The sequence below is a fragment of the Hibiscus syriacus genome, unplaced genomic scaffold (assembly GCF_006381635.1).
Source record: "Hibiscus syriacus cultivar Baekdansim isolate YM2019G1 unplaced genomic scaffold, ASM638163v2 tig00111303_pilon, whole genome shotgun sequence".
Taxonomy (NCBI): Eukaryota; Viridiplantae; Streptophyta; class Magnoliopsida; order Malvales; family Malvaceae; genus Hibiscus; species Hibiscus syriacus.
Genome location: NW_024063049.1, coordinates 322,406 through 343,278, shown reverse-complemented (window position 1 = coordinate 343,278; position 20,873 = coordinate 322,406). Strand labels below are relative to the sequence as shown.

General features: G+C 32.9%; 2 protein-coding genes across 2 annotated transcripts; both read right to left on the bottom strand.

The window, feature by feature from the left end:
- Positions 1-13,718: 13,718 nt before the first annotated feature.
- LOC120158091 (guanylate kinase 2-like) lies at positions 13,719-16,864 on the bottom strand. The gene is made up of 11 exons (XM_039169023.1): positions 16,602-16,864; positions 16,197-16,231; positions 15,955-16,062; positions 15,741-15,817; positions 15,490-15,619; positions 15,031-15,393; positions 14,670-14,791; positions 14,452-14,587; positions 14,293-14,338; positions 14,104-14,209; positions 13,719-14,028 (listed from the first exon to the last, which is right to left on the bottom strand). The coding sequence occupies exons 2-11, from the start codon at positions 16,197-16,199 to the stop codon at positions 13,911-13,913; spliced, it is 1,209 nt and encodes a 402-aa protein (XP_039024954.1). The 5' UTR covers positions 16,200-16,231; positions 16,602-16,864; the 3' UTR covers positions 13,719-13,910.
- Positions 16,865-18,860: 1,996 nt separating this feature from the next.
- LOC120158052 lies at positions 18,861-19,968 on the bottom strand. Its single transcript, XM_039168991.1, has 2 exons — positions 19,383-19,968; positions 18,861-19,222 (listed from the first exon to the last, which is right to left on the bottom strand). Exons 1-2 carry the CDS (start codon positions 19,966-19,968, stop codon positions 18,861-18,863), a joined length of 948 nt encoding a protein of 315 aa, XP_039024922.1.
- Between the last annotated feature and the right edge of the window lie 905 nt (positions 19,969-20,873).

Genomic DNA, 20,873 nt, shown 5'->3' with positions numbered 1-20,873 from the left:
AACTTGTTCAGCCAGCCCATAGTGTAAGCTTAAAGATTGACCCCGAACAACACACACTTGAACAAAATATGCATACATCTCAATAGCGACATCTGAATAATTACTTTGAGCTTCAACCATCATTTGAACATCATCATTGTTCGAAAGTTCGAACGTTGTATAAGTTAATGGCAACAATGATGTTGGAAATCTGTACTGCAACGACGACATTCTTCTGTTATTTCCAACATGAATCTTCCTCGAAATCTTCGTTATTAGCTCCTCAAGAGTTATGTTTCTCTTGAATGATATTTTAACACGCTCATTTGATACGAAAACAACGTCGGTTTCATCTTCTCGAATTTCACCATCATAATAAACAATAGCTGAAAGTCGCGTCATTCTTTGAGTTTAAAAGTGCGGCAATATTATATCTGCAAAAAAAAATAACTTAAACAAACCTGATTAAATAAATTATATATGAACGAAAATTTAACACAATAAATTTTTTACACATCAACGTAAATAATTTAAATAATATAATTTTATATTATTACCTGCACCGTAAAACTATTTCGACGTATGCTCCCATTTTTCAATTTTACAAACATAAAAATTAATTGAAAATAATTAGTATAATATTTTTTCAAATAATGATAATAAACAATAAGTATAATTAAAAAATTATAACAAAATTACCTTATAACGAAAAATCGCACGAACTTCTAAATCAAATTTGAGAAGATTGCGAGAATTATTACTCGTTGATGGAATTGTTGTATTAATTTATAAGAGAGGAGAGATGCGAGGAGATGTGAGCCGGAGAAGTGTATTTATAAGCATATAAGGCACGGTACATGCACCGTGTTATATGTAATTATATAGTGCGGATCAGGGACCGCGTTAAATATAATTTTGGTACGGCATATAGCGCGGCCCCTGATCCGCGCTATACCCCTACGTGGCGTATAGCGCGGTTCAGGGGGCGCGTTATACCCCACGTGTAACCCAGTCAGCGTATAGCGCGGTTCAGGGCACGTGCTATACTCCACGTGGTGCCAAATCAGCATATAGCGCGGTTCAGGGGGTGCGCTTTACTGCTACGGGTGTTAGATCGGGAAATATAGTCTGACCGGTGTTAGATCGGTAATGTTGAGTTAATCGATTGATGGAATCGGCCAAGAGGGGGGGTGAATTGACAATTTAAAAATTTGGTGGAAGCTTTTGCAGAAAATTGAAAGTAATTGCACAGCGATTTAGAGTGGTTCGACTTTCTCAACCAAAGTCTACGTCCACTACCTTAGCTATCCACACTAAGGATTTTCCACAAATTCACTAATTTGTCTTTCTTTTGAGGACAAAGAGTAACCTTACAAACCATCAAGAATTATACCCCAAATTCTTGAGAACACTCTCTCCCAAAGAGAATAATATAAATTTTGCAAACTTACAAGGAAATCCTCATAAGGTAGATTGTTTGCACAATTATAGAACAAGAAAAGAACACTAAAAAATAATTACAAATGAGCACAAATGGTGTTCTTGAAAGCAAAATGAATATTGAAAGGAAAATTGGCATGTTTTGCACAAACTTGGTGTTTGATGCTTTCTCTCTTGTTTCTCTATTATTTCTTGTTGATCAAAGGCTTCTAAACTTGCTTAAATACACCTTGAATCACTTCTGAACGTTGGGGATGATTAGTGAAGATAATATAGTCGTTTTAGTGTGAAATTAATTAATAAAACAGTTTGGAGCGTGGGGGGAATCGGTACCCCTTGAGGGGAATCGATTCCCTAAGTGTAAAATTCAAATATTTCGACCGTTACACAGGGGGGAATCGGTACCCCCTGGGGGGAATCAGTTCCCTCCGAGCATACTGGAAATCTCGGAGCCAAACTATTCAGGGGGGAATCGGTACCCCCTTGGGGGGGAATTGGTTCCCTCTGAGCAATCTGGAAATTTTGGCTTTGAAATGGTTCGAAATATTTTGTAAAATTGTTTTGAAATTATTTTAAGACTAAAACTTAATTTTACACTTGAGTAAGGATTAAAAATGACATTTGAAAGATTTGGAGTAATATTTTGATATTCGAATAATTATATCGAATATACTTAGAAAATCGTTTTAGAAAATCTTAAAATTCATTTAACTTAATTTGTTATATCGAAATATCAAAATATTTTCAACAATCTCCCCCTTTTTGATATAACAAAACATTTGAGTAATTTTAAGATTTTGAAATCAAGTTTTGAAATTACTCCCCCTTACACTAACACTTCTCCCTTTTAAAAACACAAACATTTCTCCCCCTTTTTGTTAAATCAAAAAGACTTTTAAAAGATTTTAAACAAGGTTTTGAAATCATTTAGCCAATTGATAACTAAATATAGCGTAAGCTGCTAAGATCATAATCAAGAGAAAGATTAGCCATTAGTTCCATAATTCAATATTCATAAACAATGTGAAATGACAAAAATTGGTCATAATGCAACTAATATGTAAATGATGCAAAAATAAACATTAAGCTCAAAATGAAAGTGAAAATCAAACCAAATATATAAGCATGTAAGTTCAAATATCCAATTATCCAACAAATTCAAACACCCAAAATAAAACAATCCATGAACATCAAAATGTTTCACAATTAAAAATTCTGAGTTCGGGACGATAAACCCATTGACCCAAAGACCGGGATTGATAAACAAATTACTAAGGAGACAACCATAAACCAAGGTTTCTATATTCTTGGAAGGAACAATGTTTATGGAAACTCACTAAAGATGATCTGTGGCAGATTAATCTTCTTTTTATGTTGGAGACAATATATCCACCATATATCTATGTTTCTAAGGGAGGAGTACCTACCTCCGGATGGTCTAAACTATCAAGAGATCAAATAATGAAGGAATCTATCACGATGAGTTCTTAGGGTACTCTCACTATCCTTATACTTATAGGGTGAATCCACAGTCTCTTTTTCATTAAACTTGAGTTATCTAGTCCAAAATGGGTAGCGATTATGTCGGAGTCAATAAAAACGAATTGTCCTAAAAGATAGGATCGAATTCCTATAGTTTCATATCGGTGCTCGTTTTGGACACATACCACATTGGAATAGGAAAATACAGACTAATTGATGATAAACCAAAGGTTTGAGTTTAAAGAGTTTATCAAACTTCTAGGATTTAAGAGTATGAAGATATTGGAAGTCCATATCTTCTATAGCTTGGATCGAAGGGATATGTTCTTCCCGGATTTTGTATGACTCAAAACAAGTATGGTACATATGGTATAGATTTTGTCCACAACCAGGTACGTTGAAACAAGAGTTCATAATGGTCATATTTGGGTTATTTGGATTGGGTGGAGGAATAAGAGGTCGATTTTGACTTGAGCTACTAGACAATGTCCTAGGTTCTTTAGTATTTGACAAGGTTTAAGAATCAAAATAGAATATGTAACCTGCAAATTTAAACACATGTATTCAATATAATCAAACCCAAAACTCAAATGAGTCCTCAATATTTCAAGGTTCTCTAAACCGAATCCTAAAGGGCAATGTTTTGAAAAACTATTTGGAAAATAATGTTTGAAAATCATAACACGTATAGTTTTTATGAAAACATAATTGAATCAAATAAAACAACAAATTTTTTTTATTTCAAAATTTAAAGATAGTTTTGAAAAATTGAGTTTTTTTACGAAATTGATTCTAAAATCATCATATAACCAATGCCCGATGTAATGTTCATCTTAGAACTAATCAAAACTAGTCCTAAGTTCAAAAATCAATGAAGTAGAGGATTTTGAAATATTACCCTTAAAATTTGGATTTTATGAGAAAGTGATGTTGTTTGCAAGGATTAGAAGTTGAAGAACGATCTAATTCCGACTTGCATTTGATGATTTTGGCAAAAATGGAGATTTAGAGAGAAAGAGAGGATGAACGACGTTTAAGAAAGAAGAGAGGTTTGAGAAAAATAGGGTGTTCTGCCCATAAAAACCAGAACCCCATGGGGGTATCGATTCCCCTAGGGGGAATCGGTTCCCCTTCAAAGGGGGAATCAGTTCCCTCATGGGGGTATCGATTCCCTCTGCACTAAAATGCTAAAATCTGATTTTAAACACACAAAATGCTAAATTAATTTTCTCTAGTGGTATTGGTAACTCATATATTGAAAATTAATCATGTTCAAACAATCAAATTAATCTTTAAACGATATTTGAACATAAAATTAATTTTCATCAAGAATAATAAACTCCCCTAACTAATAGCAATTAATGCAATCAAAAATTAGCATTTTTCATTTAGTCTTAAAAGTGTAAAATTATTTTAAACACTAAGTGAAGATAGGTTGGTCAACCTAATTCTCTCCTAAGTGTCCAAAATCTTTCCTTGTCTAAAGGTTTTGTAAAGATTTCCACTAATTGGTGCAAAGTATCAACAAATTCTAGAACTACATCTTCCTTAGTGACATGGTCTCTAATGAAGTGATGTCTTATTTCAATGTGCTTAGTTCTAGAGTGTTGGATGGGATTTTTAGTGAGACAAATAGCACTAGTATTGTCACACTTGATAGGAGTACCAACTTCAATTCCATAATCAAAAAGTTGTTGTTTCATCCATAAAACTTGTGCACAACAACTACCAGTTGAAATGTATTCGGCTTCAGTGGTAGATAATGCAACGCAATTTTGTTTCTTTGAAAACCAAGAAATCAACATATTTCCAAGGAATTGGCAAGTACCGGAGGTGCTTTTCCTATCTAATTTGCATCCTCCATAATCCGCATCAGAAAAAGCATGCAAGCTAAAGCTAGAGTCTCTAGGATACCAAAGTCCTAAACTAGGAGTGTCCTTAAGGTATCTAAAGATTCTCTTAACAGCTAGTAAATGTGATTCCTTAGGGCATGATTGAAATCTAGCACATAAGCAAACACTAAACATAATGTTCGGTCTACTTGCAGTTAGATAAAGTAGAGATCCAATCATAGACCTATATAATTTAACATCTACACATTTACCTCCTTCATCTAAGTCAAGCTTTGTTGAAGAACTCATTGGAGTGTCATGAGGTTTGCCATTTTCCAGTCCAAACTTCTTGAGCATATCTTTGACGTACTTAACTTGATTGATGAAGATGCCATCTTTTCTTTGCTTGATTTGGAGTCCCAAGAAAAATGAGAGCTCCCCCATCATGTTCATTTCGAATTCACTTTGCATTAGCTTAGAAAATTCTTGGCAAAGAACATTATTAGTATAACCAAATATTATATCATCAACATAAATTTGAACTACTAATAAATCTTTACCTTTATGCTTTAAAAACAATGTAGTGTCAACCTTCCCTTTTGAAAAACCTTTTTCAATTAAAAAATTTGACAATCTTTCATACCAAGCTCTAGGAGCTTGTTTTAAACCATAAAGTGCTTTTGTCAATTTAAGAACATGATCCGGAAATTTTGAATCTTCAAAACCTGGAGGTTGTTCCACATAAACTTCTTCTTTTATAAAACCATTTAAAAATGTACTTTTAACATCCATTTGATATAATTTAAATTCATGAAAACATGCAAATGCTAATAACATTCTAATTGCTTCCATCCTAGCTACGGGAGCGTATGTTTCATCATAGTCTATGCCCTCTTCTTGAGTATACCATTGAGCAACAAGTCTAGCCTTGTTTCTCACTATATTACCACTCTCATCAAGCTTATTCCTAAATACCTATCTAGTACCTACAGTAGATTTATTACTAGGCCTTTCAACTAATGTTCATACTTTACTTCTCTCAAATTGATTTAACTCTTGTTGCATAGCCATAATCTAATGTTCATCATTTAATGCTTCTTTAATATTCTTAGGCTCTATGCATGAGATAAATGCAACATAATTACAAATATTTCTAAGAGAAGATCGAGTTGTTACCCCTTTGGATGGATCACCTATAATTTCACCATCCTTGACATAGTTGTACTCTCTTGGATAAGATACTTCCCTTTCTTCAATGGTTGGATTCTCAAGAGGATCACGAGTTTCCTCATTTTTCGTTTCTTCCTTTGATGATGGTTCTCCAACGTCATGTCTAATGTCATTTGTATTTATAACACCTACATCATCATTCACACAAGAATCCTTTCTCGGAAGGGGATTATCATCGAAAACAACATGTATAGACTCTTCTACAACTAAAGTTCTTTTATTAAATACTCGATAAGCTTTAGAATTTAAGGAATAACCCAGAAAAATTCCTTCATCACTTTTAGCATCAAATTTGCCAAGGTTTTCTTTACCGTTGTTTAAAACAAAACATTTACATCCAAAAGGATGAAAATAGCTAATGTTAGGCTTTTTATTTTTGAAAATTTCATATGGAGTTTTCTTTAATTGGCCTAATCATTACTCGATTTATAACATAACAATCGGTATTTGTGGCTTCCACCCAAAAATATTTTGGCAAATTATTTTCACAAAGCATGGTTCTAGCCATTTCTTTTAAAGTTTGATTTTTTCTCTCAATAACTTCATTTTGTTGAGGGGTTCTAGATGCTAAAAAATTATGGCTAATATCATTAGAATTACAAAACTCAATAAATCCAAGATTTTCAAATTCAGTGCCATGATCACTCCTAACACTAGTTATAGAGTAACCTTTTTCATTTTGGATTATTTTTAAAAATGTGATGAAATATTCTAATGTTTCATCTTTAGTACTTAAAAATAGAACCCATGTATATCTAGAATAGTCATCTACCAAGACAAATGCATATTGTTTTCCACCCAAGCTAGTAGTCCTAGTTGGCCCAAAAAGATCTATATGGATCAATTGTAATACTCTACTAGTTGATACGTCATTAATGGATTTAAAATAAACTTGCTTTTGTTTTCCTTTAGCACAAGCATCACAAATTTTATCATTATCAAATTTTAGTTTAGGCAGCCCTCGAACCAATTCTCCTTGAACTAACCATTGCAAAACACTCATACTAGCATGTCCTAGTCTCCTATGCCATAACAAATCATCATGCTCATCCCTAGCAACTAGGCACAAAATAGTCATATTAATAAAATCTAAATGCATCATGTATATATCATTATTTTATGACCAACAAGCATAATCGAAAATAGATGCAATGCCAATCAATTTTGCAATTATTTAAAATAAAACATTGTATCTTTTATCAAATTTATTTTTCAAAAGATTATGCTTTTAACCCATTCACATATAAAACATTATGTAATGTTGATTATAGAGATTAAGAGCACATGCATGAAGTTTTTAAAAATGTTATGCATTAAAACTTTATAATATTTAAACAAAAATCTATGCATAAACATTAAGAAAAATTTCAGGTCAAAATTTTGCAAAACCAAATTTCTTGAAAAATCGATATCAATTGTTAAAGAGATATCAATTACTTTTTTAAAAACAATTTTGACAAAAAATTAATATGATGAACTAGAGTTTATAAAACATTTCCAAAAATTACCATGTTCATCATATAATATTTGTCAACATACATGAGATAAAACATAATTCAACATTTTAAAACCTCATGCATGCATAATCTAAATGAGCAACCAAATAATAAAAACATTAAGTTTAGAGGTTACCCATTCCCTTTTTTTGTGTGGCTAGAGCATCTTGAATATCATCATCTTTATCACCATTGCTCTCACACACCTACAAGAGACATTTAAGTAGATTTTGATATCCAAATTGCTTTGGATCCTTGAACATTAGTTTCAATGCCTCTTGTTCCTTTTGGAACTCATACTTGTCTAATTTTAAATCGCTTTCCTTTCTTTAAAGGACAAGTATGTTCCTTATGACCATGATAATGACAATGTGAACATATTGTCATTATTGAACTAGATGAATTATTTAGAATTATTTCTTTTTCTTTTGTTAAGCATTCAAGCTTAACTTTTAAATCAAAATTTTCTTTTTCAAAACTTTCAAATTTCATTTTTGAGAGTTCTAAATCCTTCTTCAAGTTTTCATTTTTATTTTCAAAATCCATTTTCATTTCTAGAAGAAGTTCGTTTAATTTGAAAGTTTCTTTTTCAAAGTTTTCAGATTTTATTTTTGAAAGCTCCAACTCCTTTCTCAACATTTCATTTTGATTTTCCAAGTATGTTTTAGCTTTCAAAAGAAGATCATTTTTAGCAATAAATTTAGAAATCAATTTATTGTATTTGGAGTTCATGGTCTCAAACTCCGAAAATAATTTATCATAAGCATCTTGTAACTTATTAAAAGATTTTGAATTTGATATATTTGAGTTAGAAGATACCTTTGGCTCTGTGAGAGCTAATAGAGACATCACTTTTATTGGTTCTTCTTCTTCCTTGTCTCTATAGATCTCCTCAAGCTTATCCCACATTTCCTTGGCACTTGAACAAGAAGAAATTTCTTTATACACATTAGGATCAATTGCACAACACAACATGTGCATAGCCTTTGAGTTTTGTTGAGCTTCATTCCGTTCTTGAACACTCCAATTCTTTGCCTTCTTAGTAGGAGAGGAATATCCTTTCTTGATTATCATCCAAGCTTCATATCAAATGCTTTGATGAATATCATCATACACCTCTTCCAATGACGATAATTTGTTCCATTGAAGTGTGGAGGCACGTCAATTGGTCTGGATTCTTCCATGGAGAATGAACCGGAAGTGGACGTCATCTTTATCGATTTAACTTTCTCGGATCTACTCAAGAGACCTTCAAATGAGTTAGGCTCTGATACCAATTGTTGAGTTAATCGATTGATGAAATTGGCCAAGAGGGGGTGAATTGGCAATTTAAAAATTTGGTGAAAGCTTTTGTAGAAAATTGAAAGTAATTGCACAGCGATTTAGAGTGGTTCGACTTTCTCAACCAAAGTATACGTCCACTACCTTAGCTATCCACACTAAGGATTTTCCACAAATTCACTAATTTGTCTTTCTTTTGATGACAAAGAGTAACCTTACAAACCCTCAAGAATTATACCCCAAATTCTTGAGAACACTCTCTCCCAGAGAGAATAATACAAATTTTGCAAACTTACAAGGAAATCCTCACAAGGTAGATTGTTTGCACAATTCTAGAACAAGAAAAGAACACTAAAAATAATTACAAATGAGCACAAATGGTGTTCTTGAAAGCAAAATGAATATTGAAAGGAAAATTGGCTTGTTTTGCACAAACTTGGTGTTTGATGTTTTCTCTCTTGTTTCTTTATGATTTCTTGTTAATCAAAGGCTTCTAAGCTTGCTTAAATACACCTTGAATCACTTCTGAACGTTGGGGATGATTAGTGAAGCTAATATAGCCTTTTTAGTGTGAAATCAATTAATAAAACAGTTTGGAGCGTAGGGGGAATCGGTACCCCTTGAGGGGAATCGGTTCCCTAAGTGTAAAATTCAAATATTTCGACCGTTACACAGGGGGGAATCGGTACCCCTTGGGGGGAATCGGTTCCCTCCGAGCATATTGGAAATCTCGGAGCCAAACCATTCAGGGGGAATCGGTACCCCCTTGGGGGGAATCGGTTCCCTCTGAGCAATCTGGAAATTTTGGCTTTGAAATGGTTCGAAATATTTTGTAAAATTATTTTGAAATTATTTTAAGACTAAAACTTAATTTTACACTTGAGTAAGGATTAAAAATGATATTTGAAAGATTTGGAGTAATATTTTGATATTCGAATAATTATATCGAATATACTTAGAAAATCTTTTTGGAAAATCTTAAAATTCATTTAACTTAATTTGTTATATCGAAATATCAAAATGTTTTCAACAGATAAATATACCGATAACCGGTGATTTTTCGAGAAAATCGCCTGGAGATAATTTTCTTTCAAATTTAAAATTATTATACATTTTAGATTCTTTTTATATCTTTTCTATTTAAAAATTATTTTACCCTTGGGAACTTTATAAATTTGCTATTTTTTAAAATTTTAAAATTCACCCCAATATAATATTATATATATGGGTTAAGACGTTTTGCACTTAATGTAAAACTTTTAGTTTTACATATTTTCAGGAATGTTAGATGAGGAAAATCAAATGCTGATATTAAGTCATTATTTTTCTTTCTAATGAATATATTCTTATTTATTACTATTAATCTCAACCTTTGATTTTCCTCATTCAATAAACATAAAAAGGTATAAAACTTTTAATTTTACGGTAGTTGCAATTGGATTTTCACCCTTTATATATATATATCCACATTACTCTTTGTTTGTAAAATGTCAGTGGAAAGACGTATGAACGTTTGACTTTTTTAGAAGACAATCGAATGATTTGGCGACATAAGGACTATACAACTCATTGAATTGTATATAACTTGAAAAAATTGTCATGTTTTCTATCCGTCTTTCCCCAAAGATATGAAGCATAAATTCTCTAGCAACTCATTTAAGCCTTTTTTTTTTTTTTCTCTCCATCGCGTTATATAAGAAACTTTATTGGCAAAAGTACTTGGATAATATGTTGAGAAAGAAAGGTTGGTTCATTAATTTGGGGTGTTGGGAGAAATTATATTTTGAAATAAGGTGTTTATTATAGTATTAGGAGGAAGATGCACAGACTATCTACCACCTTTAGAAAGATATGATGTTTTTTGGTTTGTTACTTTGTTATATACTCGATATTGTTACTGCATACAACATGGAAAAACGTCGTCTTCTTAAAGATCCCATATAGTTAATATGTCTTCCTGCTGATATTATAATAAATATCCAATATCAGAAAATATAGTTCTTGAGCGGCCCTAATGTTTTCTCTTATTAGTAAGATGTTCATTTTTTTTGTCTTTGTAGATCGATGGTGACACCAACTTTAATATTGGTTGTTGCCTGTTAGTATTCTTTGTTGTCATTTTATTTTCTTATATTACATCTTTATTATCTTTTGCTTTTTATTTTCAGTAAGTTTGTATGTAGGATACATTTTCATCTACATTTATAGTATGTTTTCTTCTACCTTTTAGCAAGTTTTTCGTTCGTTTGGCCGTTGTTTTCAATTTTTTTAAGGATTGATTTGACATTACCACGACTGATCAACATGACGTTTATTTGTTATATTGTTGATATTCCCTGCTTTAGACTCTCGGATTGAACCTGGATACTTGTTATGCGTTCGTGGATAGTTTTTCATGTCGTTCGAGTCTGATTAACGATTTTAACGGTGGTCATTCAGTAGCTTGATCTTTTTTTATGGTTCGTTTACCGATACAATCAGATATGTTTGTATTTATCATTGCTCGAGTTTTCTTAGTTATATTTTAATATTAATATTTCCTTGTATGGTCCTTACATGATTTTAAGTTGTTAGTTTTGTTTCAATGATTATAGGAATTGTCCTAATTATATGCTTAATTTATGATTATGATTGTAAATTTTTATTATAATTTAAGATATTTCTTATTTTGAATAAAATTAGTGATTTCTTAAAAAAAATCAGAAAATATATCTCCAATATCCTAAATAAATTATTATTTTTCATCTCATTATTAAAAAAAATACCAATTTCGTATATTTTACTGTAGTTGGTGTAGTAATTATTGCTTAAATTTGAAAAATGAGAATTCGCATACCACACAAAAATGTCGGATATATGTTTGCAAATATGTGAGACACAAAATGAGAAAAGTAGGAAGAACACTTTATATGCTTGGTTCATACATAGGGACGTTAATGGCGTGGACTTGTATTAACCCTAATATAAAATTTAAGAGTTTATATTTGATTTTTATTTACTATTCTTAATTGGTTTTTCATACACATGAAGGCGATCATATCAATTCAGTTTACTTTATTCGTAAATGTTATGATTTTGAACTTTTCATTTTACTTAAGAGATTTAGTGCCTCGTCCACTAGACAAACCAATTGTTTGTGATTTTGATCTGATTTTATTATATCATAGTTAGTATTTAACGTCTAGCCTATAAGATCAGTGATTTTTTAACAAAAAATGATGAGTTTAAAACCTATGAATAGTTAGTTGGTAATTTTATAACTTTTAATAATTAGGTCAACAAAGTAGTGTCTATAGTTAGAAAATCATTTTATAACTTTTAATAGTTGGAAGACTCAACAAAACAACCCCTATAATCGGGATCATGTGTGAACTTTACCCTAAAAACGACACATTAAAGATATTAGAGATAACGAGAGGGATTAAAAATTGGACCGAAGCTCAATTAGAATAAATTTCTAGGCTGGGTTTGGGCTTAGACAAGTCCGCCCATAATACTCATTTTCAATTTAGAATAATTAGAATACAAGTTTGTATCAATAATTATATATTTTTATAATTAAATTTAAATGAAATATATATTTAATTATTTATTTTTTATCTTTGTCCGGAAAACCAACCCAAAATGTTTAAAAAATCTAATCTCTAATTTCAATTCAATAACTCGTTCAATTCATGAACAACTCTAATCTTCTTTGAACTCGTTTGTTTTGTTAGACATTGAATAATTAAATTTTTAGAACAATTAAGATGAATAAAGATCAATTAAGTATTTAAATTTAAAAATTAAAAGAATAAAGATTTTATTTGACTAATAATTAAACTGATAATGACTTAAAATATTATTTTATAAAAAATAAAATAAAGAAATATAGTCCCTTCCACCCAACAAATATTTCCATTCCTGGTCATAGGTCATGAGGTCCAGCACTGTTAAGTACAAACTCTATAAACATCCCTAGAAATGTCGTGTTCGAATTTAAAATTTCGAGAGATAATAATATTATTTTAATCATTAAAATCGCTTAATTCGTATTAAATAAATTATATTTTACCAACTTTCTCCCGATAAAACCGCACATCAATACAACCAATGAACAAAAACAAATAGAACTTGAAATTCGAAAAGGTTGTAATAGAACTGTCTTAATGAAGCAGGACAGACATCCATGTTATGTTGTTGATCATGTGATCTCTTTCTTACAGAACAACTAAAACTTCAAAACAAAGTGCCCATAGCCATCCCAACTAGATCCGTCTCAAAAGATGGGTAAATTCTGCATCACTTTTTAAAATAAGATCATTGAAATATTTTATAAAAGGAATTAATTTGTTAAATATAAAATTACGAGAGATCAAAGAATTTTTTTAACAAAATTTTGTCAAGAAAAACAATTAAAGAAACTGTCAAAATCTTCAAACTTTCCCGAAAATTAAACAGAAAGTTTATTTTTCTTTCGAACAAAAATACAACCTGGGTGACATTCATGTGTGGAACTTCTAAATTTTGAGACCTTATAACGTATCACAAGCCACACTTACATATGGATGGACATGTCCCCAACATCAACTTGTCTCTACTCTCTCTGTCTGGTCCCCAATCTGCAAAAATATTAGGTAAAATACATTCACAAAAGCAAGAACATGCCTAGTGCCGACCTCTACCAGGGAAATTAAATGCTTCTCGAGTCCCCATCACAGTACTTTGTCTGAGGGCCTACACCCCAACAGACCATATGCAACTTGTCTGGTGGGTTCACCAACTGGAAACTGCATTAACGGTCATCCTCTTCTCGTTCCCCAACTTGTTCGTTTTGTTTCACATGCATGTGAATCGTACTCGTTAATCTGAACTAGATCCGATCAATTTGAGCGTAAACTTACCATAAACCTGAAGCGAAACTAACCCTTTGAGGTTTTTTTATGCCTTGCAGAAACTGGCTCGACAATTTCATATCGTGTAATGAAATCATGTTCGGTTGCTGCCTGAACGATGAATTCTCTCATAGCAGCTCATGTCGGAATACTAGATTGTTACATTTTTTGTTTCTTAGACAAGCAAAGAATTGAATGAGAAAAGAAAATGAAAATCCAACTTATGCAATGGTCTTAAAACAACAGCAGAGTTTGTATCATAGTTAAACAGAGATGCTTGTAATGTGACGCAGTCGTTAGCTCAGTTTATGAATCCCGTTTAAGAGATCCGAGAAAGAATCAATGGTGTAAACATTCAGTCCTCTTGTCCGACTGGGAGCTCCACCTTTAAGCAAGGATACATCGAGACCGATCCTAAATACACAACAGCAAATTCTTAGTCAACAACCAGAGTGATTCATGAGACTTTAAAATGAAATATGAACTTACAGGTTCTTTGATGCTCTCCCGGTTTCCGGAGTTTCTCGCTTAATGATGATCTTATTATCGATCTTTGACACCGAATGGTTTGAAGGCAATTTGATCCCATCGAGGGCTGCATTTGAGATTTTAAATAAATTTAGTCCCTTTGCATTAAAAGAAATTGAGAAAATAGTCATCAAAAGGTAGTCTTCTTACAAGGTTTAGGGTTAATCGGTGTGCTTCCATCTAGACCCAGAAGTTTCTATAACAAAATTGAACTCATCAGATCGGGGTATGCTAAAGAGCTAATCGCTCGGAAAGGGATCACAGAAGAATTTAAGATGCATATGATGGTTCAAGAGAAAGAGATGTCACCTTAAGATTCTCATAACACTTCTCGAGATTATCGTTACATAATATATGATCAAAGATACCCGAGGATTGCCCTTGTTCGAATTCTGCCTTGGCATTCCGGAGGCGCTTTTGGATTTGCTCCTCTGTTTCAGTGCCCCTATTTACAACATTTCTACATGTATCAAAGGTAGGAAAACAGTATAATGGTAGAAAAGATCAAATGGAAAGTTTGGATACACCTTAAACGGAGCCGCTCTTCAAGTTGCTGCATCGAGGGTGGGCTGATAAAGATGAAAATGGCATCAAGCGAACTGGCCCTCACCGACTTTGCTCCTTGAACATCAATGTCAAGAATGCACCTCTATATAATCTCGAGTAGAAAACAGAAACCTCAATGTTGCAAAGCGAGAAATTTGAAGAACAAAAATGGTATAATCAGAAGAAATACAACTTAAAATCCAAAACCAATGTCGCATCATCAAGTGCAATGTTCGGAACTGATTCAATAGTCCGGAATAACGAGTATCAGATGTGCTACTCACAGAGCATCATGTAAACAGTAAACACTATTAACAGAATAATAGAAGAGATGGCTTTTACCTTTCCCAAGTCTGCTACTGCCACAACTGCTTCGATACTGGTTCCATAGAGATTTCCATGAACGGAAGCAAACTCGAGGAATTTCCCATCTTTTATATCTTTCTCCATTATACTTCGCTCAGTAAAATGGTAATGAACTCCATTCTTCTCTGTACCCCTTGGTGCACGGGTTGTATGGCTGACGGAGAATCCAAACATGGATGGGAATTCCTTCATAAGCATGTTTATTAATGTCCCCTTACCAACTCCGGAAGGACCACTGATAACAACCGGCTTCTCGGCATCACCTCTCACACCCTTACTCCAGGCAACAACTTCAGCCTCCGAAGCTTTTTTCTGCTGCTTAACATACTCGGTGTCCACCTAACAATATTTCAAACATATCAAACACTAAATATTCAAAATGTACCAAAAGGCCACAGTTAAACTAGAACAATCTTAAGCTTTCGAAACATCCACCTCGAGAAACCAAATGCAGTCATCGGGGGTGGAACCAGAAATGATAATCATTATTCGATCTTCATTCAAAAGAATGGCTGAATGGCCTTCATACGGCTTCGGTTTTATTCCCAGCACCGAAGGAATCACCCTGAAAATATTACCAGAACATTTTAACTTGAAAATCTAAACTAACACTTGGAGAAACAAACTGTGCCACCCGCAACGGTTTAAATTGTGATTTGTGATAAATATCGACACCGGAAACTAACCATTTCCCTCGAGATTTGTCACAAATCTGAACCTCAAGGGATGATGTAGAATCATGGTTATTGCAACCAATCACAAACTGCCACAGGGAGATCCAACACAAATCCTCAATCAAAAAAGGGTGATTGAAACATATTAACAAACATAATAAAGACAGACAAATCATAAATCACTTTATGAAGACAAACACCAAATTTAGGCATTAGATCAGCTTACAGTCTTGTCCCCAACATCAGTAGATGTCTGAAAGCCATTGGATCTTAAACCAAATCCATTCGAAAATCCCACTTTTAGATCCTCAACACACAATGCTGGAGCCTCTCCCTGATGATCATAACATTAAAAAAAACAAATCAAATCACAATAAAAATTATTTTTTATACATATTGCCATTGCTAAAAAAGGTTCTACAGCAATATATGTATATGAATATTTATATGATGGTTTTAATGGCTCACCATGGAGAACAAATGCCTCCTAAACAATATTCAGCCTGGTCAATAGAAGAAATAAGGGATCAAATCAAAACAACTCAAATTTATTGGATCTATCATACAATGTTAAACAAAAACAACAAATAGTGAAAGAGAGAATCAATTTACAGAGGATTAGCAGCAAAAACCCAGATTTCACTCTAAAACATTACAATGCATAACATCAAAAGTGTAAGCAGACAATAAATAAAAACAACAAAACAGAGAAACAAGCTACAAAATCAAGTTTCAGCCTGTTTTTATGTCGAAATTCAAACAACCCATTTCTCAAAAACCAGAAAAAGATCAAAACACGAAAGAAAATCCATGTGTCGATGCAACAACAGAACTAAAAAAGGAAGAACAAAAGCTGGAAAATCAAAGTCATACCTTTGATACTATTTTTAATAAGGGTGGGAATCAAAATCAAAACATTGTATTGGTTAGGCAGATTATGCAAGCAAAAAGGGGTGATAATAACAAAAGAATATGGGAGAAAAAAGGGGTTTGCTTCAAATTGATGATCCTTTTTTAAAAAAAGTTATTAATTAAGGCCAAAGTATGGGAATTTGGGGAGTGTCAAAATCAAATCAAAAACTTGGAATTCAAAAATAAAAAATAAAATAAAAGAGATGAAGAAGGTGGATTGAAGAAGTTAACAAGAACTCTTCAAATCCATTCTCTTTTTATATTTATCAAGAGTGGAGCTTCCTTTCCGGTCGCATTCAACTAACGTTAACTTTAATTTTCTTGTAAGGTGCTTGCGAAGCTTCGTTTTTTCTAAAAAAAAAAAAATAATGGTATATTTATTATTATATTATGGTTTGGTGTGTTTTTTAAATTGATTTATCTTTTTGAAATTTAAGGAATCTATATTATTTTAAGATTAGAATTTAAATTTACATATACTTACTTGAATCTTGAATTCATTTATAAATTTAAATAGTAAGATTTTAATATAAATTAAGGTGTAAAGATAATTTTTTTTGGATAAGTTATATTTTATTGTCCAATGATCAATGTTGCTACAAGATCATCCCAAAAGGGAGTATAAACAATATATACAACAATAAAAATGATTAGTATATACCCCAATTACAACAAAGATTAAGGTTAACATTATCGTTTCTATTAATGATTTTGCCTCTAAACTGAATCCGGACAATTTCCTTGATAGAAGTTAGGATTTGATCAGCTTCTCTAGATCTTCGTTAGAAGATTCTTCGGTTTCTCTCCTCCCAAATGAAATAGATGAAGGAAGTCCAAGATAATCTCAGTAAGGTGGATAAAAGAGATTTACCCCTCCATTCATCGCATGTCCATTCAATCCTTACTTCCCACGACAGATATGGTTTTCGCAAATGAGAAAGATTTAAGATAGAGTTCCACAGAGATTTCGCAAAGCTACAGTCAGCAAATAAGTGATTCCTGGTCTCAAGAAATTCATTACAAAGAACACATTGACCATCATTGAGAATTCCCATTTTTAACAGTCTTTCCCGAGTTGGAAGTCTGTCTAAGATGGCCATCCAAGCTATCATACTAAACTTAGGAACATGAGAGGGGAACCAAGTTATTTTGTGCCAAGGAACCTTACTTTTTCTTTCTCTGACAGCTTCCTATATGTCTTTAGTATAATTAGTTCATGCATTCAAAATAAGAAGGGCTGAAGATCTGAGTTTCAAAAGTTTTTTAATGCTCCAGTTGTGGGCAGTGTTTGCTGCCATGTCAATGAAGTCGTTGATCTTGATAACATAGCATTTCAACCATGCAACCCATAGAGATCCTTCACCTGCCAGGATGTTTCGAATAAGCAAAATCATACAAGCAATGTTCCAGGTTTTGATATTCTTCAGGCCTAAACCACCATTTGATTTGGGGCAGGAGATAATATTCCAGCTGACTTGAGCCCCAGAAGCAGCCTGATCTGTTCCTTTCTAAAGGAATCGAGAACATAGCTGATTGATTATGTTAATAACAGATTGAGGAAGCATGAATTGCCTGCACCAAAATTTTCCACACTAAAAAGAACTGTTTTGATTAGTTCAAGTCTCCCAGCATAGGTAAGCATTTTACTAGACCAATGAAACAGCCTTAATTTAATTTTGTCCAGCAGAGGTTGGCAATCATTTTCAGGCAACTTTTTAGTGACTAAGGGAACCCCCAAGTAACAGGAAGATGGACATGCTTAAAACCAAAAATAAAATGAATAATTTCAAGATTTATAGGTGAGATTCCAGCAGCAAAAAGTTCAGTCTTGCTAACATTAAGCTTGAGTCCAGACAAATCATTGAATTGATTTAAAACAATAATGATTCTAGTAATAGATTCAGGGTTTCCTTTGCAAAAAATTAAGAGATCATCGACGAATGAGAGATGAGTTTACCCAATTTTTTTACATTTTGGGTGATACCCAAATATCCCTTTAGAAACAACAATATTAAGGATTTTGGAGAGAATGTTCATGGCAATCACAAACAGAATAGGGGATAAAGGATCACCTTATCTAATCCCCCTTTGACCTTTAAAATATCCAACTAAGTTGCCATTAAAAGAAATAGAATATATGGCTTCTTTAAAGCAAGCCTCTATACACCTTAAGAAGATAATTGGGAGGCCAATGGCTTTGAGGGTAGCAGAAATGAAGTCTCAATGAAGAGAGTCAAATGCCTTTTGGAGGTCAATTTTGAGAGCACACCTAGGAGATATTTGCTTTCTTCCATAACCTTTCACTAATTCTTGAGCAATGAGAGTATTGTCTATTATAGTTCTTCCTCTAACAAAAGCAGACTGGTTGGGAGAAATAACTTCTGGCAGCAGCTTGTTCAGTCTTTTAAAAAGGATTTTGGAGATGGTTTTGTACACCACAGAGCAGCAAGAGATAGGTCTGTAATCTTTAACAGTGCTGGGATTTTGAAGCTTAGGAATCAAAGATATAATAGTATAATTAAAAACAGGCAAGATGGAAGCTTCTTGGAAGAAGAATATGGTAGCTTTGATAAAATCATCTCCTACCACAGACCAAGCTTTTTTGAAGAAAAGATGAGTAAATCCATCAGGGCCTGGGGATTTATCATTTCCTTGGGAAAATTGCATCTTTGATATCTTGATTGGTAACAGTTTTGACTAAGTCTGAAGATAACTCAGTAGGCAAATCAAATTGGAGTAAACTTTTCAAGTACTGAGGATCAACATGCTGTAAATTAGGATCAGCAGTACCTAATTGAGATTTGAAAAAATCAAGGACTTCTGTGGACATATCTTCAAAAGAATCCAGCCTTTTCTCTTGAGCATTGATAAGAACCCTTATAGTGCCATTTTTATTTTTAGTGGCCATGACTGAGTGAAAATACTTGGTGCACTTGTATCCCTCTTTTAGCCATTTGACTTTAGTTTTTTGCTTCAAAAATATATTTTCAGCTTCTTCAAGGGCATCAAGCTTATTTTGAATGGACATTTCCTTATCAAGAGGGTTGATACCTTTAAGAGTATAAATTTGTACTTGTTCCAGCTCTAATTTTTTGAGATTGACACGAGCAGATAAGTTACTGTAAAAGTTATTGTTCAAAGCTTGTAAACAAGGCTTGAGACGTTTAAGTTTAAGAAAAAGAGCATGCATAGGATTACCATAAATTGGGTGCTGCCATGAAAGAGTGACTTCTTCAAGGAAATTAGGATGATTGGACCAAAAGTTGAAGAACTTTAATGGTTTGGGACGGTTGATGTGGGCTTCTTTGTTTAACCAAGCAAGAGCCATGCAATGATCTGAGGGTCTCGGGGCTAAGAATTCAACAAAAGAGTTCTTGAATAAATTGATCTAATGAGAATTAATTAAGACTCTATCAAGTTTCCTTGCAAGGTAAGCATCATTTTGTTTGTTACTCCAAGTAAAGGAAGGGCCAAAAAAAGGATGGTCCTGAAGAAAAAGGTATTGAATCACTTCTTGGAAGTCTTTTATATCAGTGGAGAGATAAGGTCCTAGGTGTTCAGAGTCCGAGCTTTCTTTGAAATGAATGAAAGAGATAAAATCACCCCCTAGGATCCAAGAGAGAGAGTTAAATTGAGGGTTAAGATCTTTAAGGTGCTATCAGAGATGTCTTCTTGTAATGCCATTGTTACTACAATAAATAGCAGTAATGATAAATGGGGAATTGTTGTAATGACTTTTGACAGTAATAGATTGGTCAGAAAAATTACAGAAACTTAAATCAATTCCTTTTTTTCTATAGCAGACAAATTCTTCCATTAGAGGCAAAATCATAATTAGTGAACACATTTCGGCTTCCAAAATTAGAATGTAAAATGTTGTCAGGTTTATCAGCCTTAATACGAGTCTCCATCAAACAAATGATATATACTTTGTAAAGGTTGGCCCTTTTGAGAACTTTTATTTGCTTTTGAGGATTGTTTAATCCTCTGATGTTTCAAAAGCAAATAGTCATTGGGATAAAGAATTTGAGGCTTCCCCTTTTTCTTTATTTGAAGGGGTTTTAACTTTAACAATTTGCTCATTCTTTTTAACTTTAAGTTCCTCGAGAAGGTTTGCAACTCCTGAGGCAGCAGGTCTAGTTTTCTTAACTTGAATTTCAGTACTAAGAGGATTTTCATCAACAGCATTGAGTATTTCAAACCTATTAGCTAAACCTTTAAGAGAAACTTTAG